At 50.1% G+C, this 22,589-nt stretch overlaps 6 protein-coding genes across 6 annotated transcripts; 3 read left to right on the top strand and 3 right to left on the bottom strand.

The window, feature by feature from the left end:
* Positions 1-292: 292 nt before the first annotated feature.
* Positions 293-1,780, bottom strand: EI90DRAFT_3066909 (uncharacterized protein). Its single transcript, XM_039060978.1, has 3 exons — positions 1,390-1,780; positions 993-1,264; positions 293-951 (listed from the first exon to the last, which is right to left on the bottom strand). The coding sequence occupies exons 1-3, from the start codon at positions 1,672-1,674 to the stop codon at positions 717-719; spliced, it is 792 nt and encodes a 263-aa protein (XP_038913747.1). The 5' UTR covers positions 1,675-1,780; the 3' UTR covers positions 293-716.
* A 1,138-nt stretch (positions 1,781-2,918) lies between these two features.
* On the top strand, positions 2,919-3,878 carry EI90DRAFT_3066903 (uncharacterized protein). The gene is made up of 3 exons (XM_039060977.1): positions 2,919-3,151; positions 3,216-3,710; positions 3,766-3,878. Exons 1-2 carry the CDS (start codon positions 2,967-2,969, stop codon positions 3,553-3,555), a joined length of 525 nt encoding a protein of 174 aa, XP_038913746.1. The 5' UTR covers positions 2,919-2,966; the 3' UTR covers positions 3,556-3,710; positions 3,766-3,878.
* Positions 3,879-8,997: 5,119 nt separating this feature from the next.
* On the top strand, positions 8,998-10,756 carry EI90DRAFT_1680085 (uncharacterized protein). The gene is made up of 7 exons (XM_039052023.1): positions 8,998-9,232; positions 9,289-9,387; positions 9,442-9,840; positions 9,924-10,140; positions 10,240-10,332; positions 10,383-10,557; positions 10,621-10,756. The coding sequence occupies exons 1-6, from the start codon at positions 9,161-9,163 to the stop codon at positions 10,436-10,438; spliced, it is 936 nt and encodes a 311-aa protein (XP_038913745.1). The 5' UTR covers positions 8,998-9,160; the 3' UTR covers positions 10,439-10,557; positions 10,621-10,756.
* A 4,689-nt stretch (positions 10,757-15,445) lies between these two features.
* Positions 15,446-17,231, top strand: EI90DRAFT_3066886 (uncharacterized protein). The gene is made up of 3 exons (XM_039060976.1): positions 15,446-15,752; positions 15,808-15,906; positions 15,963-17,231. Exons 1-3 carry the CDS (start codon positions 15,681-15,683, stop codon positions 16,905-16,907), a joined length of 1,116 nt encoding a protein of 371 aa, XP_038913744.1. The 5' UTR covers positions 15,446-15,680; the 3' UTR covers positions 16,908-17,231.
* Positions 17,232-18,712: 1,481 nt separating this feature from the next.
* Positions 18,713-19,862, bottom strand: EI90DRAFT_3066882 (uncharacterized protein). The gene has a single exon (XM_039060975.1). It carries the CDS (start codon positions 19,729-19,731, stop codon positions 18,937-18,939), a length of 795 nt encoding a protein of 264 aa, XP_038913743.1. The 5' UTR covers positions 19,732-19,862; the 3' UTR covers positions 18,713-18,936.
* Positions 19,863-20,506: 644 nt separating this feature from the next.
* EI90DRAFT_3066877 (uncharacterized protein) lies at positions 20,507-22,588 on the bottom strand. Its single transcript, XM_039060974.1, has 7 exons — positions 21,585-22,588; positions 21,285-21,523; positions 21,120-21,222; positions 20,986-21,067; positions 20,826-20,928; positions 20,713-20,774; positions 20,507-20,646 (listed from the first exon to the last, which is right to left on the bottom strand). Exons 1-7 carry the CDS (start codon positions 22,565-22,567, stop codon positions 20,602-20,604), a joined length of 1,617 nt encoding a protein of 538 aa, XP_038913742.1. The 5' UTR covers positions 22,568-22,588; the 3' UTR covers positions 20,507-20,601.
* Between the last annotated feature and the right edge of the window lies 1 nt (position 22,589).

The raw sequence follows: 22,589 nt of genomic DNA, 5'->3' as shown, positions 1-22,589 counted from the left end.
CCTAGAAACAGTATGGACGGACCAGAGCCAGACGACCACGCAGTCAGTAATCGCCGCGTATCTGAGCAATGTCGAGTCTTGATCGTCGATCGTTCAAACCCATCCATCCCAGGCCGATGCGGCATCATTGCACGGTTACACCCTGTCCTCAGGCCACACCAGACACACCCCTAGTAGGTCGTTCCCTCACCACCTCTGGTATGTGACGACCTCTACTGGCGTTCGAAGCCCCTATAAACTTTACATAATGTTTTTACCGCTGAAAGGCTGAAGAATACCGATGTTTCATTGCGCCCGAGGACATGAAGAAAGGATAACATAAGTGAAAGTAGTGGAACAGAATGTGTACAACATAACCCCGAACAGTTTTTCCATGAAAGATCATCATGGATAGTGCCGCAACAGCGTACCAAGTCGCACTATCGGGAAGTGTTCGTCAAAATAGTGCAGTGGCTGTTAGGGATCGCGGCGCGTTGGGAGTCCTAAGTCAAAAACCGAAGCAGGAATCATAATAAGGGAAGTTACATGGGCCGGAGTCACGCTCGATATGCAGGGCACCCAGAACTAACGAGGATTGAGTGACGGTATACTACGGTTAGCTTTACTGGAGTACGGAAAAAAGTGGGACTACCGGCCAAACGAATGTAAAATAGAGATGAAGCCACCGAAACAGTAGATCAGGGATGTCCTCGACAATGATGAAAGTGTAGTAACGTTCATAGATAACGATACTGTTCATGGCGCCGATGACGGGGGTTAGCTTGGGTTGAAGGACCAGGGCCAGCTTCACCCTCCTTGTACGTTGCTGTTTGGCTCGGGGGCTGGACAGAATGGTACTGGTGCCAGTGGTGCGTGTGCGTGGAGCCAGGAGAAAAAGGACAAGTAGGGAAAGGAGCGGTCGTAGAGGGGGATTGCCAGGTCAGCTGCGTCGCGGGAGGTGGGTTGAAAGCCCTGAGGTCTGGGATTCCATTTGTGGTGGGGGGCCTTGAAACTCTGTCCGAGTAGCAGCGTAGCGTATATGATGGCGCTGGTGGCTTCCGGGAGCAGGCGTAGCAGGTAAGGGGAGAGCGCTAGGGGATGTCATCGTTAATCCAGGAACCATTTGGGGATCACCGTATGATCTAGCTAGATGAGGAGGGAACGGGTTCGATGGCTCCACACCTCCAGAAGTGAGATCTTCAGGGTCGTGTTGTCGTTCATGGGCTTCTGGAGCCGGTGGTTGCCAAAACGGTTGGTAGGGCCGTGCTATACATGTAGGGGTTGTCTAGTCAGTCAAGAACGGTGAACCCCGCGCTGGCAGTTAGACCTCACCAGAGGTAAAGAATTCATCTTCAAATGGCGGGGCCGCATCCATACCCCAACCAAAGGGCACACGAGAGGAACGGGGACGCTCGTGGCATCCGGTGTCCCTAAAGCAAACTGAGCGTTACCGCCCCTCGGGCGTCGATTACCAGGCCCACGATCATCATCACCAGGAATCTGGACATCAGAATGACGAAATTGCATAGGCGGCGTCGGTATAGCTGTCTGTGGAACATGGACGTCGTTGGGGTGGGGCATTACTTGTTGTTCTCCCCGTTGTGCCAGTTCGAGCAGATGTTTTTGTTCCATTTGTGATAGCAGCAGCTGTACGTTGGGCGGCGATGCAGTCTTATCCAGGTACTTCCTTCCCATAGTCCAGGGGCTGGTGAAGTCCTTAATATCCTGGATATGATTCCGCTGCCAGTGAACTAATGGCTGAGGAACGGCCGACGAGGATTGTTACCCCACTCACGGTAAGCCAGGGTGGCCTGTCCCCAGGACAGTACAGCCTGAATTTTGAGCATTCGCTGCAGGGACCACCACTTGCGGCTCGCACACAACCCTGAAAAGGGAGAGAAGTGAGCCACAAAATGAGAGTGTAGGGAAAAAGTAAGTGGCACTTTTCGTCGGATTTGGCAAAGTGGGCAGGCGCTCTTGCTTCTCGTCCGCTTTCTACCTTGGATCATGGTGGTCGAGGGTCGTGTTTTGGGACGATGCGGGGAGGGGGCAAAAAATCGAACAGCTGGTTTTGATGCGAGTGCGTCTAAAGGGACAAATATGGGCCTAGCCCGCGCGGCAATAAGTTCGATACATTATAGCCAGTTAATTATACCAAGGGGAGGGAAAAGAATCCACAGATGAGACGCAATCCCAATGCTTTGGACCAATTTACTATGTAAGACATGGCACCACTCAGGCTATATGCATGATAGGTGCTGTGCGTGCCGGTGGTTTGACATTGGCCCTCAATTACTGGGTGCATAAGATGAATATTCAGGTCACGTTCAAGCTCGGACGACGAATCAGGTCACTGGGCACAGCCGGGCGGTGCCTTCCGTGAAACACTCCTGCAATTAAGTAAAGGGGGGGTCAATGTCGGTGAAAGACTGCCACAAAGAAACTGACCTTGGAGTCAAGCAGCGCCGCCGAGCTGAGTTTTAAGAGGCGTCCAGTAGAACCGTGTGTAATATCGAGGGGAGGATGAGGTTCCTGGTTGCGAGGATCACTCAGGCTCCGTCTAGGTCTGTCAGGAAGCCTTTCTGCGGATAAAAAAGGCTTGTGACTTCTGGATTCAACTTGAATCGTTCTGCTGGTGCTTGAGCACTCATACGGTATTCCCAATGGAATATCAAAATTCCTGCCTTATACAGTTAGGTGAAGAGTCTGGCGGTCCAGGCTCGTGGGGGAAATTGCTCCACTTAGAGCCAAATCTTTTGGGAACTAGAGTGGGCTCTTGAACAAAACGTCAGCCCAAACAAAAATACCTCGCAGACAGGTCAAAACAACAGCGATGAATTCATGCCTATTGCTCACAATTTGTCTGCAAGGCTTGCATCAGCAAGCGCGTTAGAAAACCGCTCCCAAGGTGGCGGCCCCTTCATGATAATCTTTGACACCCCAGACTGAGCAACACCCAGCTGCAGCCCCGAACGAGAGTCAAACTCATGAAGCGGCCACCGAAACACATGTGGAGCGTTTTCCGCAAGGAAAAAGACATCATAGCGAAAAAAAGGAGGAGGAACATTCGACAGAATAACGAACGAAGTTGGTGGGGAGCTGTGAAAAAAATTTCACTGTCAGTGCTAGTATATGTGAACGGTTGTGATGAAGTAATTTTAAATTGGTCGATCTATTATGGAAAAGTGTCAATCTCAAAGCGGTTGCTCGGGCTACGTGCTTACTGCACCTATCACCTTGAGGGTCTTCAAGTTCCCCAGACGTCACGTACATATCATTTCCAGTGGTAAGAGCGTTGAACGACGCCCATGGGTATCCGTCGCCCACAACGGTCTTCAAGTTAACCGAGTATCGCTCGCGATTCCGCGCAATTCGGAAATGCTAAGCCATTTCAATTTCCTGATCGGAGGAAATAGCCCATCGCACAGCTACCCAAATTCGGGTGACCCCTGCCACCTAGCAGTCACAGGGGGCTCATCTCTTCGATCTTTTGGGCTGTGTGTGGTTCCCGGCTCTCTGCTCATTCGGGTCGCGAAAAGAGAGCAGAGATTTCATTCTATCTATAGTGTCATATAATTGCCACAGGGTTCGAATTCGTATTTCCCTTCATCCGTGATATCAAAATTTGGAAGGCCTAACAAAGCTAGTAGTTCGTCGTTCGGATACCAGCCGAAATTCCCTTCTTTTTGTGCCATTCTTGGCCCGTGGGACATGGGCAGCGAGAAGCACCCCTACGAATCATTAATGTTCCTGAAGGATAAGTACTCGGAGGCGAAATGTAGTGACGTTACGTGTACGTGAACTTGAATATGGATTAGAAATACAGCACATTTCCACCCTCACCTGGATTAGTATAGAGGGGCTACGGAGATGAGCGGCTCGGCTGGGAGGAAGCTCACATTACCAACCTCCAATTGGCTAACAGGCGGCAATACCCATCGCTTCCCACGTTCGTGGGAGTAAGTCACATTCACAGCGCTGCCATTTGGGAGCCCACCCCTGCGCTTGGGGCTCCACCAGTCGATCGCTTTCTTATGTAGTCTCCGGCAGGAACTAGGAAGCCGGGCGCATCACCAGGGAAAGGAACGTCAGTCCTTTCCACAGCGCGACAGGACGACCCCCATCTTAGAAGCTCCTGTTAATCAGGACTGAAAGCCCGCATTCACTAAGCTTATCAACCGGAAGAGCGTCAGCAACACGACCCCCATCATAGTTTTTTTTACTTGGAACTATGCAAAGGAACTCGACGACTGGCCACCGGTAAATCATGACAATGTACGTATTTCGTAGATCAGGAATAGCTCAAGACGCTGGAGCTGACGATGAACCAACCGCTTCACGATAACCCTCACGGCTCCCTTCCTGTGGCTCAAATCGAGTTTCAATCCCCGAACAAATCGCCATGCGAGCTACATCCTCCAAGCATAATCACCTTGGCGCAGACCAGTAATACTGATGGAACGGATTTCGGTTGCGCATATCTGATCTGAGAGCATCCAGGGACCTTGATGTCAGCCCCGCGCCGTGAAAGGGTTGGAAGGTGTGTGCAGGCGGTGCATTTACGGTATTGGTACTGTGGAAAGTAGATCGCGAAAGCAATTGTGGAGTTGTAGACTTTAGGTAAGTTCGCCAACTCATACCGCCAGCATTGAAGGATATCCGCTTACCGCTTCTATTACTTCTAGAATCTCCTGGAAAGAGTCCCACCTTGAATTGTGGATCTTGTACGGAAAGCCAGCAAAAAGCTCATGAACAGGTGTCGCCGTGGTGCACCGCATCAATACTCAGCATCATAGAACTTCGATGTCTATATATTCCCCTTCCGGGAGGTGGGAAGCAGCCACCTAAATGACAAATTACGACTAAATCCTTTTCCTGACATTCCCCCATCGATAACCTGCCTGCAGCCTTTCAAGGCGCGCGCAGTGGCATGATACGAAAAGAAGATTCATTCGCACCCACGGGTGGGTCTTGAGGTATGGACCGGCGGTCCGGTTGCAGCAATCAAAGACAGGAGTGCGCTGTCGCAATTAACACCTGTCAGGTATTTTTAGGATTGGTAGCTAGAAGCCAGTGCGGCACAACATAGGAGGTGAGAATCATTTGATTAATATCTGGGCTGTCGCGGAAATAAGCCTCTTTCTCGCCGGGCGCCTGCGTGTACCTGGCTGCTGAAGCAGCAATGCGCGCGCATCACAAGGCTATGGGCGCTACGGGGGCGGCGCCGGTGATCACCGCCATCTCGTTTATCATGTGAAGCAAGCATAGGTGCCGAAGATAATAATCTCTTCATCAGCTATTGCTTAGAACCACGGTCTCCAGCCATATACACTGCTTGAGATTCACGATGCCTTGATTGCATCATCCAGGAATGCTGTGATCTAGCTAAGTCCCGGCCGCTACCCGCAGCGAAGTGCAAATATTACGCTTCGTGCCTGAATTGTCCCTGTTAATTCCACCACCACAGGAATGAATTATAAAAGAAAGGCATACAAGGACACGGCAAATAATATTGATATCATAGCATGGCAGGCCAGCACACTGGTGCACGCCCACTGCCTTGCATGTCGCTCCGAACCAGAACGCCAACTGGTCGGTATTTCATCGCAGAGCTAGTCAGACATCGAAGCAGCAGAATTCAGTGCAGGTGGTGACTCCGGCCATTAAAGGTATTGCGGAAACCTGCACGCAATAGTAGGCCGACATTCACTCATCTGTCAACATTAATCGCAAAACGAATCTAAGACTGGATCCATGCCAGTGTGCAACCACCATGCATAATCGATCGCGAGGGGAGATGCATGCACCTACCTGGCTGCCATGTCAGGGTGCATGCACTTCAACCGTCGCTATGGGGTTCTCATTCCCGTTGGATGCAAATAGTGATATATTCGATTCATTGATGACCCCTGAGTCCACTATGATCGATTAGGCCAGCTGCATGACAATGACCCTCCCCGAAAGATACCAACAGCACAAATTTGTGACCAACCATATATTCGTAGAAAGGAGTGATCAGGGGGGAATCCTATTTAGTAGAACTGTACGCGCCCAGGGGGCTCGTGGATCAGTCCCAACCTTCTTCGATGTGACACCGGAGCACCGGATCATGTCATCGCGGATGTTGGCATCTATCAACACTTGCAACGAAGCTCTCATGTTAAGTGGCACTTGGTTGTCCAGGCTTGGAGCCGCGCTTTCTGAACGTCCGCGAACACTCACCTCCAAGGCATGCTCACGTCAACGTCAAGCTTGAAGGGTAATGATTGGCCAAGCTGCCCGCCTGAACTTCCAATATTGATTGCTGACCCTCTGACGCATGAGCTGCAGTTTCCCCACGCCCACCGTACGAGTCCTTGTTGGCCGAGCGTGGGGGGGGGGGGGGGGGGCTTTTGTACTTGGATTTATTTAGCCTCCCATACGTTCGGCCTTGTGGTCCAGATCGCGGTCCGGGCATTTGAGCCATCTTCTCACCAAAGCTTTCTCATATTTTATCTTTTAAATTTTTGGTTGCAGCGTAAGCGAATATCCCTCAGCGCGCGCTGGCGGCGTGAAAGATAAATGAGTTGGCGAATTTACCTACATGCCTAAGCTCACGATTATTATCACGATCTAGTCCAATTCCCAAATGCTGCGGAGGCACCGCCTAGCTACAGGACCCCTCGTCAGCGCACAGCCAAGTCCCCGCCACTGGGCCAATAACCAAAGTCCAGAAATGCACCCCTCGGACCAGATACACGCAGCCATATTTGTTGCATCCTACAGTAGTACTTGGGACAGATTTGTTTTGAGGCTGTAACTCGAAGATTTAGATCAGAATCTGGAGTTCGGCCACGGGGAAAATAAAGGTACAAGGGGACTAATGGTGAAGCGCTTGGTGTACCATCAGGCCCAACGTCTCGAGCAACTTCTGATCTATGACATATGCACAAGTTTATTCCTGTGATTCCCGGTGGCCATTCGGTTCCTTTGGCATTTTCAACGCGAAACCATGACATCTAGTGCTGATGAGCAAGTGCTTGCAGATTTGGAGGGAAGGTCGTCTTGTTGCACTACGGAAAGACCCAGCGATTGTTTTTCCAGGCTTTCTAGTTTCAGTCGGAGACTGCATTTGAGAGCGACCGACCGGATGATGGTGCTTTCTCTTCTCTGACGCGGTGGTGGGTGCTGAAGATGCACAGTGCACCATTCCGCAGGTAGTTGACTCCTGCAAAAGTGCGAAGGGATAGTGTTGCCATTGGTGCAGGCCAGTGGGTTTGCTGGTATGTGATTCTTGGTCTCGTGGCGACCCCCATCCCTAACCGAACTGATCACTGGGGCTGCTCCGTGGTCTTGACTATTCTGGGTGTATGTGGAAATATGCCTTGCTTCCACAACTGATATCAAAATCCACTAACACGTAATGGTTCGCCCCTGTGAAATTACTTTACGCCACTGGTTCATGGGATGTTTCCCGCTGCACATATTCCATGAGCCGAAAAGGGGTGTGGCTGGCGTCAAGGCTACCCACTGTCCAAACACCCCCAAACGTGTCATAGCCGGTGCACACTCGGAAGTGGACCAGAACTTATTCCCTGATCCGAAAACGAAGGGAATACGAAGCCCTGGGGTGAAATATGGGAAAGATTTGCACTAAGCATATGTCGCTGTTCTCTTCGTGCGATCCGAATAGGCAGAGAACCGGGAATCATTCAAAGGCCGAAGAAGGGCCCCTGTATGTGCCCCAATTTAACTTTGGGTGACTGTTTTTTCCTTCAGTAGAGAATTGAAATGGCTCAGCATTTATGAAAATGCCATTTGACGTGACCGCGAGCGATATGCGATACTCAGGTATACGCTGTGCGTACCGTCGACGTCCCCACCGCTCACAGATGTTCTTGGTAGAACCTGAAGGCTGTTAAGGTGATAGAGTGCGTTGAGCACGTTGTTAGGTGCAAGCGCGCGCACAGTCGCTTCAGCTTTTTTGACATCCATTTCCATGTATGGAAATGATCGACCAATTTGGAAATTACAACACCGTGATGGCTTGATTTACATATACCAGTGCCAGCACTACCAGTTACTAAGACTGAGAATTCCCTTCGGACACCCGCAACTACCCACCGCGATTGTCTGTGCGATATCGTAGTCATTTTTCCACTATTCTCTCATTCCATGGCGAACGCTCCACGTTGTGTCTGGTGGGGCTGCAACATGAGTTTGATTCTCATTCGGAACTGCAACTGAGTGTTGGATCAGTCCGGGGAATCAAAGGCTATCATGGGCGCGCCGCCATTTTGGGGCAGTTTTACCTGCGCCTGCTAGTGCAACCACTGTAGCTAGTTGTGAGCGACGCGCGTGAATTCGCCGCTCCCATTACATCTTTCTGCGAGATATTTTTTGCTCAGGCTGATATTTTGTTCGAGAGCCAGTCTAGTCTCTAACAGGCTTGAATCCGGCCTTCGCGGGCACAAATTCTCGTCAGTTGACTGAGAGTAACATGAGACAGGAATCTCGGAATTTCATTGGGAACACGGCGTAAGTCCTCAAGCAGCAGCAAATCAATTCATTAGGCTGAAACTACGAGCTACTCTCATTTCCCCCCAAAAGACCCCAGAGCCAGATCCGGAGGCGGAAAAGATGAAAAGAATAAAGAACTCTGGCGTGACTCTTGCAATCAGGAAATTCACCCTCGTTTCGACGTTACAAGCGACTCCACCACACTCCTGTTAACGCTTATATTGGCGGCGCTGCTTGTCGCCGAGGCCACCCTCCTGTTATTACATCCCCCTAAGCTAGGGCGGATAATCATGAAATCCTGTAAGGCAAGGCTGTGAATGACTAGAATATAGAACGTGACCTTAGGCGTACTCATCCACTTATCCAAAGGGCTTCATGGTTTCGATAGCTAATGCTTCCGTAGTTGTTACAAACTTAGTGTGCAAATGATACCGCTCAAACAAGCCATCCAGATTGCCATACTTTTACATGGTCAGTTGTCTGGAAGCATTTAGGCCACGTCTCCGACGTGGGGGGGTTACCCTCCTCTAGATCGTAATCTACTTGGATGAGTATTTGGCCCGCCGCGCGGGTGTTGAATCCCATATAATTCCATTTGGGCGCACCGCCTCTCAACTCACTCTTGATCCATTCTCCTTCTCTTTCCCTACATAAGTCGTATCCCATTCCAGTTGGCACAATCATGGGTCGGAGCAATCGGACCAGAGTGACGACGGATAAGCACGGTTGTCTATTGTGCAAAATTCGGCGGAAGGTGGCTAATTCGTGTCAATACTCATGTCTTGACTCATACCCTCGTTACACGTTCAGCGGTGCCCCGAACCCCAATCCGGCAGGCCTTGTAGTGAGTGTGGGCGACTTCAACTGCACTGTTCACAGTGCTATGGGCCCGGCACGCCCGTCTGGCTTGTAAGTGCAGAAAGTGCAACAGGTATTCATTACTGTTCTCAGCTATTTTCTCAGGATGAAAGTGCCAAAAAAAGGGTCATGGCGACCATTCGAGACTGGACGATGAGGCGATCGTATCAGCGTGCCACAAAGCAATCGCCTCCCGACCTGCAAGACCTGTTCTTGCGACTGCAGCAGGAGTTCGAAGGTGTACAAATGGCACCGCCAGAGCAACCAGTTTCTCCTCCCAGCACTAACCACATTCCATGGTCAATTTCACTGGCGCCAGCCTTCCCGTCACCGCAATTCTCTACCGGTGCCCCCATTACTGTCGACGATAATTACAGAATCAACGGACAAAATGAAGCCACTCGCATGTTACATCTTGATTTAGGCGCGTTAGATGTCCTAGGGGCCTCTGATTCTTCTCGACTCCACTTTGGTTCGCCATGGATGGGGGGCGCCGTTCTGATGGTAAGATGTTAGCTCATGGGCCTGCGATCGTTGACTGACCTGTGTCCTTGGCCCGACACCATCACTCGCCCCCCTTCCTCCAGCCGCCGGCTGAACACTATGTTCAACAACACCCCTTTGAAGCGGCACTCCCTCCTGATAATATCAGATCATCTGATTCAATGGGACTAACTTCTACGTCGCACAGCGGTTCTAACTTCGCAATAGGAACGCCGTCCCCGCAATTCATGCTCCTGCAGCCACCCCTTCAAGGACGCCGCCACGCGCCTTCCCCAGTAAGCGTCCCGGGCCCCACTCCCGGTATGTCGACTATTTCGCCCTATTTCGCCTCTTACCCTTGTTCCCCCGCGTCGGGTTCTGGGCTCACATATCCTCCCAACCATGTTGCCCACGCCCCAGAACCCTACCGGGAAGGACAAGCTGGCCCTGGACCCTCAACGCAGGCGAACCGAAGCCTCAGCCGCCGGCAAATGCGATACTTCCCCAACCAAAGTCAGTATCATTCCTAAACCACGACTTCTTCGATATCATCGACGAGGAAGGTGCGAGGCTGTACAGCATATTGTCGGTGGACGAGCCCCCTTGTTTGATGCCCTGATCATGTAGGATCACCTCTCTGTCCATGGCTTCAGCATACGATACAAAAAGGATCTATATTTCCAAATGGCTATCCCCACACGGTACCCGGAAGCTAACCGCGGTTACTGCCAAAGACATCCAGATGTCCGGGCATCGGACTCAGTCACAACTCTTGTAATACCCTCACAGCAACACGCTCACCTTTGGACTTCGAACCAATGCACCCAATGCACCGTGATTCCCATCAGGACGTTCTGACTCATTTCCTTCTGATTTTAATCGCCATTTGTCAAGTTTGGTCCCGCGTGGTGTACGACCTTGTCCTCATTAGACACTACCGCATCATTCATAATGTTTGTTCCGGAAAAAGGACTTGTTGTTTACCCCTTGTCTGACTTCTGTAAACCTCCTCCTACCTAGCACTACGTTTCTCCCCATCTTGATCCAGTTATCACTTGTGTGTCACTGATGAAGTCGGTGTCGCTGTGTCGGCATAAAACGTGCTAACAATTAGCCGCGTTGTTTGTGCAGCATTGCAAGTTCGTAAGAGATGAAATAGGTCAAGGAAGGTGCCAGGCGAGGTATGATGGTTCAGGTGTGATTGGTGAGGGAGTTTGTGAGCATGGTGTGGTCTCTCACAAGCGCCCAATGGGACCCTCGAGTGAGTGGATGTCTTATTTGAATGATCGATGGATCGAGTCCCCACATCGTCCAAGCTACGCAGTGACTGGTAAGCCGAGCAACTGCCCCTTGGCCTGGCACCAACCCCAGTGGCGCCCTAAGCAACTTTAAGTCCTGCTGATTTTGGGCCATGTGTGACGCTTGAAGCACACAGTGAACACCACGGAAGTGTAACAGTCCAGAAGCGCAAGTCCACCATGCGAACAGGGGGAGGAGGCGACAGAGAGGGAGGTTGAGGTTGTGGCTTGTGGTGCGGTGATGAAGATGAATTCGAACAGATCCGGTAGTAACATGAGTGGAAAAATCAGGCGACCTTCCATTTCGAACTACTGGTTACCAGGGGACGAGACTCAAAAGCAGAGGCATTCTTGGGTCCTAACAGAGGAGGAGTCTTGCAGTGAAGCCGGATATGGCCGGCAATGAATACCAAGTTGCGACTACAAAGAGCTTTCCTCAGCCGCAGAATTATATAGTGCGTGGCAGCCCTTCGCTGCGTTCAGCATCGCTACTGGCATGGGATCCGATGCGCCACTGAAAGGATCTAGAAAATTCATGGTTGCACCGGACCGCTTATTAACCCTTCTTTCCCCTCGAAATCTTGAACGGAGGATCATAACGTTATCTGGATGCAACGCTAAGGCACCGGGAGGGGTGGGGACTCACGTCGTCGTGGTATTTCATCTTTACGGCTACGAACTGATCAAGACATAATCGGCAGAGCAACTCATCTGAAAGCGTTCATTGGTCCAATATAATGACTTACGCGGCTTCTTCCCTCTCTCTTGAACTATTAAAGCTATGGCGCGTAGATTCTACGCCAATTAATACATGAATGATCGTTATTGACAAATCACTTCTCACCTCAGAGAGATCTGAGGGATCTGCCCTCTTTGTGCACGAGTGTCGCGCATTAGTGGGGTGTTGCTCCGAGTCCGAACAGAGAGAAAATGTGAAAATAGGTAAAAGCACGTACTGGACGCCCCAACCTTACTTCGCGCACCAATGCCACTCTCTCTTGTCGACCACTGTCTGCTTACCACAAAGGAATTTCACGTTGCGGGTGACGGGCCGAATGTTGGAATTTCAACACCCTCATCAATTTGTTATTTCCGTAAGTCCTCCAACCCTCTCGTGGTCAAGATTTCTGCGAGGAAGCTTCTCCAGCAGTAACAGATGACTATAATGTGAGAAGTGAAACCCATTGCCCGCCCGAGTTCCAAATCCCGGGACTGTCATTCGGTCCTAACAATTCCAACGCACCAATCTCCGAGTCGAGGCCTAACATGAAGTACTGGCATCACTGGAGAAATGGCAGTCTTGGTTATGAACTGCGCAATAAGCAAAGGTATCGATCCTGCTTTTATTTGGGATACAATGGCGAAGCAATGTCCTGTACTCCAGTAGCGAATTTTGCTTTCTCGTTAGCAGGAAAGTCATCCACAACCGGTCTTGGATTGAATTGAAATTTAACACAATTGAATTGGTTGACAGCCGCCGGCAACTCCCGGATCCCGTGGAACCGGTTGGTCCAATCATTATTGTCCCTGATCGACGCTTCTGCCGTTGACAAGACTATGGGTCCTGGGTTGGACGTGATTGCCGTTCCACAAGAAATGAGGCTTACATAAGTAAGATCATTTTGCAACAGGGTCATGATGTCCCCTGATGACGCTCGAGCCTATATTGGAAATTGATTCATTATGCAGTGCGCGGACTCGATCAATCATATTCCTGAGTCCTACTTAGTGGGATTATGTACTTACTTAATTCCACGGCAATTCCACGGTGCAGTCAATTATTCAGTCCAGCACCAGTGGCAACGCGGCTGTTTAACCTATAAACCTCGCGATGATGATAGTAAAAAATTGTGGTTTGATAAGAGCATTTTCCAAAAAGATCGACTCACTTGATCTTGACGGGAAGGCATGTAGTGGGTAGGCAGACTCACGGCAACTAGCGTGGACCGTCTTCAAAATGAGTAACGATGCGCTACATTACGATGACATTTTATATTCTGAGAGAAAGCTCTTTCTGGCGCCTTCAGTGCGAAAAAGATGTTGGGTCGTCGAAGACTCGCGATGCATTGCAAGACGGCGCCGAGGAATTTTGAAAGTAATGATAGTGGTCAGCGAGTGTTCCTCGGCGCTGAAGAGATAAATGAAGTGGGGAAATTTCCTTAAATCCACAGCGTACCTGACCCTCGTGATTGATATCACATTCTCGCCCCCGGATTCCAACAGCTATACCGCGGAGTGCCGTCTACAGGCTCCTGCGGACTCCTTCGACTAACAACTAAGGTCTATAAATGCTCCCCTCAGGTTAAAGGCAAACCTCGAGTTGAGCCAGTGAGGGCGAGAATTGTGAGGTGCATACGTCTCGACTAACTCCGAGCCTAGTCCACGAAATATGCACTTTATCGTGATTCCACTGCAGCCAGTTGCTAAGTTCCTTCGGTTACGGGCAGGAGAACGCAAAGCCATGACATGGGGATCGTGCTGATGTCGATTTTCCATCGGTGGGCCTGATAATGCTGTAAATAAGGCAGACCCTGCTCATGCTCATGCCATTACACTATAGGAAAATCCAATAATTGGTTCTCCAGGAAGATCCCAGCTTTACAGTTCCGGTCGGCGACTGCATAAGAAAGCGCCCAATTGAATGATGGTGTTTCCTCTTTCCTGATGCAGGGGCGGGTCTCTAAGTCGCACAGTGCACCATTATGCGAATAGTTGAATTCTACAAAAGTGCAAAGGACCGTTATCGGCCCAGACAACCATTGCGGGGAGGTAAGTCAGTTCACTGGTGTGTCTCGTGGCACCCCTCCCCAGACGAACCGGTCACCGGAACTGCCCACATGGACTATTCTAAGTGGAAGTGGGAATTGCCTTGGTTCCACAACCGATATCGAAATTCATGAATACGTAACGGTTGCACATCAACGGAGGTGTACAAAACCATGGGGCAAACGTATATGGGAGATTTGCGCATGCAATCGCAATCGCCGTTCACTTTGTGCGATCCGAACAAGAGAGTTGGGGGTCATTCCAAGAGTAGAAGCTGAAGCAGGGGGTCCCATGACTCCTAGACGGATGCTTTCAAATTTGGGGCCATGTACAGAACTGAGATGGCCCGGCATTGCTCAAGAAGGCATCTACTTAACTTGACCGCGAGCGATAACCGGCTAAGACTGTCATAGTAGACCATTCGTCATTGCACAAAACTACAGGTTTGGGAGGGTGAGTTGGATGCCCGGGCCGTTCAGGTGATAGAGTGCGATAAGCACGGTGGCCACAAACGCCAGCCGCGCGAATAGAATGGGTTGCCTTTTTTGGTAATATATATCAACTTGCAATTTTTTCGGGAAATGGGTTGCGATGCCTCTCAAGTTCTCCACATATACAGGCACTGAGATGTACTTTCGGACGCTCCCGACCCCCCGCGATGAGTTGTAGTCTCGCGCCAGATCCCTCGTCGTTTCATGCTTTTTGTATTGAGAATGCCCTAAAAGTGTTTTGGCAGCCGCGAGATAAGTTTGATTCTCATTCGGTACTGCAACCAAGTGTTGGGTGTCCGGGGAATCAAATATGATCATAGGCACGCCTTTGACTTAAGGGAGTTTTTTCATTACGCCTTCTAGCGCAACCCCTGTAGTCAATTGTGGGCAAATTGCATCCTGGTCTGCCACGGATTTTTGCTTGGGCTAACAATTGTTCGAGAGGTCCACTCTTGTGTCTAACCGCCTTTGGCTCTAGACACGGCAGTTTTCCCGAATTTATAGACCCCGCACGTAGCTGCGAGTGGCATAAGACAGGATTTCGGGATTTCATCGGACCATCAGGCGCAAGTTCCCAAGCACCGGCAAAGTGATTCATTGGATTGAAGATAGGAGTCACAGCACTCATCCCCTAGAAAGAATCACAAGCCAAATTCAGATACGGGGAAAGGAAAATAATCAAGAAAACGTGATACGAGTCATCTTCGTGATCAGAAAGTTCAGCCCAAGGCTTCGACGATACTAGCGGCCGCACTACGCTCCGCTAGCATCTAAATCTGCGTTGCTCGTTTCTGAGGCCAGTTCAGAGACCATCGCTGCCATACCAACGTCAGTTTCTTGTTGACATACTCCCCATTCAACTAGGAAAAATGGTTGCGAAACGCGCACGCACAGCATATGCATAGCATATACACAGCTTTGGTACAGCTATTCTGGATGACTTCCATTGTTTGAATATGAGTCAACTGACCTCAGCCTCCCGTTATCATCCGATCCAAAGATTCCTTAAATCCTCTGCGTTGTATCTCCATAATCGGGGCAGCAGGGTCGGAGCTAGTGCACAAACGAAGTGCCTAGAGGAATCATTTAGAGTGCCATGCCTTTACATAATTGCCCAGAAGCATTAAGGCTACATCTCCCATAAGGTCGGTTTCATCCCTTCTTTGCTTTGAATTATGGTTAGCTTGATCTGCCGCGCGGCCGTGTTCCTAATTTGTTTTTACTTAAGCTTTTCAGAATCCCTTTTCAACCTTCTTTCCCTTCTTTCTCAGCTCCCCGGATTTTTACCTCAGTCGAGTTCTCAACCATGACTCAAGTGAAGCAAACCAGGGTGACGAGGGGCTGGAGGGGCTGTCTCTTGTGCAGGCTTCGCCGCAAGGTGGTTATTATGCCAATATTCATGTCCGTAACTCAAAGTCTTATCACATCTTCAGCGCTGCAAACCCCCCTTATCTGATGGACCCTGTGTTGTTTGCGAGAAACTTCGACTTCACTGCCCGAAGGGCTACGGGCAGGAGAAGCCCCATTGGCTTGTAAGTTTGGCAAGTAGAAGCAGGTTCCTGCTGGCGGTATTCAACTACTCGTTCAGGATGCTCGTGCAGAAGCAAAGGTCATGAAGTTGATTCGACCTTGGACTATGGGGAGGTTCTATCAGCGCAACGGGGTACAGTCGCCTCCCGACGTGCATGAGCTCTTCTCGCAAATAGAGCATAATTTTTTTCATGAGGCGCAACCGGCGGAGCAAGTAGTAGTTTCTCATCCAGCTAGCGACCACATCTCCGGGCAGGGTTCAGGAATTAACCTTCCCCCCCAACTCTCGCCCCTGCCATTCCCCGATAACCTCATTCCCGGAGACGATAGTTATGGAACCGATGGGCAGAGTGGGGTCACTGATCTACAACATTTTGAATTAGGCGCGTTAGATGTCGCGGGACCGCCTCGTTCTCAACAACGCTCTGGTTTGGATGCGAATGGGAAATACCATCTTCATGGTGAGGCGCATCGCTCATGGGACGCGCCCGCGTCCTCTAGTCAGTATCACCGCGCAGACTCCCTGCAGCCGCCAGCAGAACAATATATTCGTCAGCGCTCCTCTGAAGCGGCGTCCGCTCTTGGTCGTATCAGACCAACAGCACCGCATCATCCCAATCATCCCATGTTGTATGCCGACTCTCATTCTCCACTTGCGCCAAGCATACCCTTCTCCCAATTCGCGCGCCCCGACACCCTCCGGGGGCGCCGCCAAGGAGACTGCATACCCGGGGGACCTCCGGGTCCTACGCTCACCGTGTTCGAGACGTCAAATGGTCCGCAGATTATGACGGGATGGAATCAGCCATGTTCACCGACTACCTCGACCCTCACCCCTCATCCCCACTCCTCCCTGTCTCGTTTCATGTACGAGCACCCAAATTGCCCCGCCCATCCTTCGAAATCTTACGAAGAGGGTCCACCTCGCCCAACTCAAGCTAACCAAAGCCGCCACCAGGAAAAACGATATTTCATGGAGCAGAGTCAGCGTCGCCCTCTATAAACGACGACTCCGATGTCATTGACAAACATACGAAGAAGTACAGCGATTTGTTGGCATTCTTCAGGTTTGATACTTTTATTATTGACTGCATCATATAGGAGAAATCTATCATGTCGTCCGTATGGCCATCTCCACTCCGTGCCCGGGGGATTCGTTGCTAAAGAGGCTACGGTTTCTGAGCACTGGAAAATCGGACTTAGTTGCACTCCTGAGATCTGATCGCACATACTTCTTTCTTTGGACTTTGTTTGTTGGACGTTGCTGGCATCATGTGCATTCATAATGTTTGTTCCAGTTTGCCTCTGACCTTTTCTTCTCCGGCGCTATGTTTCCTCTTATTGGTCCAGTAATTACATAATTGTAATGGATAATCTTCGTCATGCGGCTTCTCGCTGGCCGTCTCATACACAACATGTGCGTCCTGGCCGTTGGGCGCATTGGTTGTGGGGTATCGTAGAAGACCTGGAGTCCATAAAAATGAAACATGCTGCCAAGGAGGCGCGGTGGCTCTGGTGGGGGTTTGTATGGTGTGGGCGCCTGATCAGAACTGCAAACGAATTATATTTTTCCTGGACGATTGGTAGTTTGGGACCCCGCATGCTCATGTACGCGGTGGTTCGTTAGCTTAGCAACTACATCTTCGGCTGGCCTAGGCTCTTCCGTTCCATCTCGACTCTTAACTGTTCGTAGGGTGTTTGTCATGCCAGAAGCCCACAGAAGATGGTGATGCACCTGCGACACCCACGACAGTGCCATCCGTTGTGCGAGCAAAAGATGCTGAAGGGAGGATGGTGTTGCGATTGACCTTGACGTTCAGACCAGCGTTTAAGAAGACAAAGGGGTGACAGGGGCACTAATATGAACCCATCAGCCTGTATATCTCCAACCTGAATAATATCAATGTAGGCCAATACCAATACCATAGAAGATGACCTTCTTGTTTTGAACCTCTGGCTTATCAGAAGAGAGTCTACGGTTGTACTCTGGGACCGAGAGAAGAGTTCCATGGAAAGGCTGGCGACGGCAATGGATACCTGTGAGCTGTGACTGCAAAGCTCCTCAACCTGGTAGCTTCCACTCGGAATCGCTCATTTGAGATGCGCCACTCAAAAATTTAAATGAAAATTCTTGAATTGCATTATTCTCCTTTATCCCCTTCAGGATCTCGTCCTAACGTCTTTAATGGCATCCGGATATAATGTCAACGTGAGCAAAACGATTAATCTCTAGAGGGGGTACGTCGTGGGAAGACCAGACTCCCCAGCCAATCAGCCGCAACTGCATTGCTTCCGGCTGATCGGTAACTTGGGACCGTGTAAATTGGAAACTCTCGGAGTACTATCGCTATGCGCCCTATATTATTCGGAGCTAGGGTGGCAAAACATTTTCTCCGTCGTTCTGCACCACGCCTCGGGCACATTGATGACGCACCATTGGAACTTGATATGATCGAGTTCTTTCTGCTAGCAGCAGAGTCCCCGGGAACGTTAACTCATGCCTGGCATCGCCCCAATCGAACCCCACTTATTACTCTGCTGACGGCAAACGACAAATCTACGTGGGATTCGCTCCGGCCACACTGAATCATTACCCGTTCCTCCGATATATCGATCTCAAAGTCCAGAAGTGACGTTTACAACATAGCTGTCACAATTCCTGTCTTCTCTGACTAAAGATATATTGGCAATGATACACGGCTTCATGATCTTCAGTCAAAGTGTGTCATCATGACTCATTAGGCTAGGCCGCCGAAGAAAACTAGCGTAATGTCTAGCGCCAGCGGTTGTTTAGCCTATAAACGTCGCAATGATAGCAGCCAATTGGGGTCATTGGATAGTGCACCAATGGCTCTGCTCCCTTTGGTCTTCTGTAATTGATGAGCTCCATCGGCGGAAGCATGGAGCTCGGTTCCACCTAAATGATTCAGCGTGTGATGACTCATTCGCAGCAGAGGTACGTCTACACTGGGACCAAAAATCGCTCATCGTGAGGGTCCTAAAACCTTCCGCGATAAGTAGACACGTAACAACTAGGCTTTCCAGCCCAACCAAGCAACGAAGGGACCATCGAAAAAAGCCTCTGAGGGAATCCCATATCCGAGGGTAACATTGTTTGTATCTCGTGCATCTGGCGATGCATGATCACCAACCCGCCATACCTTCCAACCGCCGAGTGAAAGCCACCCTTCCAGGAAAACACGAATGACGTCCTCATCCCTGAGCTCACACACAACAAGGACAGCTGTGCTTTCTCGCACGCCCCCCTCCGCCTTGGTACTGGGTCCATTGGCAAACTCTTCCAGTGTGGCAAGAAATGGAGATACGAGTGACGTATTGTAAAGGGTGTCAACGGCAATGATCAGGTCAATGTGCTCCGACGGAGATCCTAGGACAGAAGTTCGAACGAGCTTCCGCGCGGTGCTGCTCGGTGCAGAGGTTGCCACGTCTGTCCAATCAAGGGCAGCAATACTATAGTTAGGCGCTGATGGGACCTGAGCATCCAAAGATTGCCGATTTTTTGATCTGTGTGCGCGAGTTTGGGGAGGATTTGAATCAGTTTTCGTCACGTTTTCGTCCATGTTTTTTTGAATGAGAGGTAACATTTCCGGCAAGTCCGTTACAATGTAATGCTTCACTAGCGGGGCGAATAGGCAACCAAGAAGTCCAATCCCTGACCCAAGTTCCAGGACGCGCGCCTCACGGAACTTCGTGGGATTGATAAATGAGCGGCTACCTTCAACCACCGGACAATAGCAGTCACTCAGGATGACACGAGCAAGTTCAATGCTACAAGAAAATGCGCGGTAAGGGGGCGCGTCGGGCATGTGTATTGCTCAAGCTACCTTGCTCTCCAAAGGACGCTACCAGTATCACCTCTTCTGGTCCGAAGACTTGTGATGTCTTGTTTCAAGCAAACATGCATTTGCCTGTTTTCCGATCGGGATTTAAGCTTCGGCGTTCGCGAGGGTGTTTCAAGAAGCCCCTTGGGAGGCGAAGCCCTTAGGTCAATCCTAACAGATATCTCATCATGCAACGAGTCATAGCTTCCCAAACCGGCAGAACCCAGAGTGGAGGAAAATCTGGAAGAATACAAGTTGAAGACCTGTCGTTACGAGCGTCAGGAATCATCCTGAGGTGGCCATATTTCTATGCACCTCTTCTTCTGCATCCAGAACCTCAATGGAGGACGGTGGGAGTGTGAGGAGTGAAGGAAACATTGCTCTTCACGATCGGCTGATGCCGATAATCAAGCTTTGCGACTAGAAAACGTAAGCGGGACAAGCAACGGAAAGCTCAATATGGTGACATGGTCTAGCTAAGTGTTCGTCATATTTTGGTGCGCAGATTAGGTAGCGAGTTGAGTTACTAGGTCATTTTCTTCATCTTCTCGGTTGTTGGAAACTCAATGGCACGCAAAAGCTAGCTTGATCTTTTATATGTATTCGTTCACATTCTGTGCCACCAGCGTCTTGACCTTTACTAGGCAGGACTCCAGCCTCTATGGCTTCGTAATATTATATAGAGACCTTTACATTGTAGTACAGAAACCCTTTCGTCCTCACTCAGCTGTAAGGTGAGGCTGACGTGTGACGCTTTACGCTCGCTGATTAATTATAATTATTGTGGCTTCAATTCTTTGTACCGTAGCGAGAACATTAAATAGATTATAGCTCCCACTGAGGGATCTCGGTACTTTAAGAATCGATGACGAATCCTGCAGCTTCCAAGACGCTTGAAAACTAACAGTGATTGTGAAATCGATCGTAAGTGCTTCATCGCCGAGATCCAGCAGTAGCATTACATACCGTAACTTTGGCAATAGACCTGACTTGCTGGAGATCATAACCTTCCCGTTTACTCAAATCACCTGTCAATAGTGATGGCTTCAAACCCAGAAAAAGAGGTACAACGTACTTACCTGAATTGTGATACATGGGATCAAGAATTGGACCAGCACGCTCAAAGACTTGAGTGGCTGGGAAGCCCTCCAAATGGAATGATTGATGATCACTACAACATGCCTACGAGAACATACACAATATTAGATCCCCTACCAGATATCCGAATGCACGGCTTACACTAGTCACCCCGACTGTCAATTCAGGACTATAAATTTTCGACACGTTGGATAACAACCACGCTGCCTCCGGCAGTCCGATGCTGAGAGTAATGTTAAAGATGATCATAAGTGTTGTGATCGGCGGGAACGTACAATTCGGGTAGACCAAGCTGCATGGGTTCAGTTGGAGAGTGATACGCAAGCATATCCGCCTGAATCATCAGTGTGATATCTGCGCCCTGCTCACGAAGTTCCTCTTGAAAGGCCAGCACATTGTCAGCGCCTCCGTCCGTCATCACAACCAAAAAATCAACTAACTGGCATATGCTTGACTACCAAAGAGGCCTTGCTCTTCTCCGGAAAATGCGACCAGTTCGACGGGGGATTTAAACTTGATCTTGTTCGATTTAATGGCCTTCGCAATAGCCAAAAGATGTGTTACACCGCTGCCATCATCGTTGGCTCCTGGAGCACGGGTGCTACCGTAGCTACCGCGAGAGTCATAGTGAGCGGAAAGGAGCACGAGCGATGTACCGTTTCCAGTGCCCTCGTAACGGCTACATGGGAGTTGTAACAATCAGTAGGGATACATCTGCCACATCAACTGGAGAGACTTACCATATGATATTAGGTGAAAATCCCACTAGGAAGGACTTCTGATGGCATATCGCACCAGTTTCTTCGAATTGCTTCTGAATCCAGTCCGCAGCGACCAATGCACCTTCGGAGAAGCTATGCCGCGTTAGAATTCCACCACCATCTTCCCCTGTCAAATGCATGATGTCGGCGGTCATGTCCTTGACCGAAAGGGTCGAAAGGATGGAGGCGACATCAGGGTTGAACCTCAGGCCCTCAATCAGAGCTCGCACACGCTCGATCGAGGCCTGAGGAACAGGTAAGAATGGACCAGTCTCGTCCTCGCTGAAAGGAGAGGTCATGCCGACTGCAGAGACATATGGAGGAATGAGAGTATCGAGGTAGCCCATTAAATTATTGTCTATGGACAGAATCCCGTGTGTCTGGGCAAACCATTCCAACCGGATGCCGACATCCAGACCAACGGACCCAATGGGATGTTGAGTTTCATCGTGTAAGCCAGCACGCGTCTTGAGGAGCTGAGCCCTGGTCCGAAGGTGTAGACCAGGGTCTGACAGCCATTCTTCCAAAGGAGAAGCTTGGCGTATGGAGACATCGACTCCAGAATCCTGAAGCCAGATGAGGGTGAATGGTTCGTCTCTTGGTTCTATATATGCTACGAGGTCTGCTTGCGCTTCATCGAGGCATTTCATCTGCCTTGTTGCGAAGACGTGTCGGAGGGGATGTCCATAGGCACCCAGATAGGACTGCCGGGCACATGGAGGGAACGACGGAGAATCCACCCCGTGCTGGGCGACCTTTATCCATCTCCCTTCGGCTGAGATCGATCTAGCAAAAGAGGCAGAAGCGAGCGATAAGCCAAATAACCACAGATGTGCCATCATGAGCCAGGACATTGATGGGCCTCGAGACCGACCGAGGGCTTTGGGTACACGCTTTGCTTCCGGCTCATTTGAATTCAGAATTCGCGAATTCACGCGACGTGCTTCACACTTGCTTAACATACGGTTGCCGAGCAGGGCCAGG

The sequence above is a fragment of the Cantharellus anzutake genome (genome assembly GCF_015039405.1).
Source record: "Cantharellus anzutake strain C23 chromosome Unknown EI90scaffold_39, whole genome shotgun sequence".
In the NCBI taxonomy this organism is placed as follows: domain Eukaryota; kingdom Fungi; phylum Basidiomycota; class Agaricomycetes; order Cantharellales; family Hydnaceae; genus Cantharellus; species Cantharellus anzutake.
The sequence above is the reverse complement of the archived record's forward strand: the minus strand, read 5'-3'. Positions and strand labels throughout refer to the sequence as shown.

Bases quoted from the DNA above. Each gene is read 5' to 3' on its own strand.
- EI90DRAFT_3066882 (XM_039060975.1), bottom strand. From the start codon at position 19,731: ATGCCCGACGCGCCCCCTTACCGCGCATTTTCTTGTAGCATTGAACTT.
- EI90DRAFT_3066903 (XM_039060977.1), top strand. From the start codon at position 2,967: ATGAAGCGGCCACCGAAACACATGTGGAGCGTTTTCCGCAAGGAAAAA. The intron at 3,152-3,215 runs CTATTATGGAAA...TGCACCTATCAC, and splicing joins GTAATTTTAAATTGGTCGAT to CTTGAGGGTCTTCAAGTTCC.
- EI90DRAFT_3066886 (XM_039060976.1), top strand. From the start codon at position 15,681: ATGACTCAAGTGAAGCAAACCAGGGTGACGAGGGGCTGGAGGGGCTGT. The intron at 15,753-15,807 runs GTGGTTATTATG...TCACATCTTCAG, and splicing joins TGTGCAGGCTTCGCCGCAAG to CGCTGCAAACCCCCCTTATC. The intron at 15,907-15,962 runs GTAAGTTTGGCA...CTACTCGTTCAG, and splicing joins AGGAGAAGCCCCATTGGCTT to GATGCTCGTGCAGAAGCAAA.
- EI90DRAFT_1680085 (XM_039052023.1), top strand. From the start codon at position 9,161: ATGGGTCGGAGCAATCGGACCAGAGTGACGACGGATAAGCACGGTTGT. The intron at 9,841-9,923 runs GTAAGATGTTAG...CCCTTCCTCCAG, and splicing joins TGGGGGGCGCCGTTCTGATG to CCGCCGGCTGAACACTATGT. The intron at 10,333-10,382 runs GTCAGTATCATT...TCGACGAGGAAG, and splicing joins GCGATACTTCCCCAACCAAA to GTGCGAGGCTGTACAGCATA.
- EI90DRAFT_3066877 (XM_039060974.1), bottom strand. From the start codon at position 22,567: ATGTTAAGCAAGTGTGAAGCACGTCGCGTGAATTCGCGAATTCTGAAT. The intron at 20,929-20,985 runs GTAAGCCGTGCA...ATGTTCTCGTAG, and splicing joins TGACAGTCGGGGTGACTAGT to GCATGTTGTAGTGATCATCA. The intron at 20,775-20,825 runs GTAAGTACGTTG...CACTATTGACAG, and splicing joins TCCCATGTATCACAATTCAG to GTGATTTGAGTAAACGGGAA.
- EI90DRAFT_3066909 (XM_039060978.1), bottom strand. From the start codon at position 1,674: ATGGGAAGGAAGTACCTGGATAAGACTGCATCGCCGCCCAACGTACAG. The intron at 1,265-1,389 runs GTCCCCGTTCCT...TTGACTGACTAG, and splicing joins GGACACCGGATGCCACGAGC to ACAACCCCTACATGTATAGC. The intron at 952-992 runs GTTTCAAGGCCC...CCCAGACCTCAG, and splicing joins TACGCTGCTACTCGGACAGA to GGCTTTCAACCCACCTCCCG.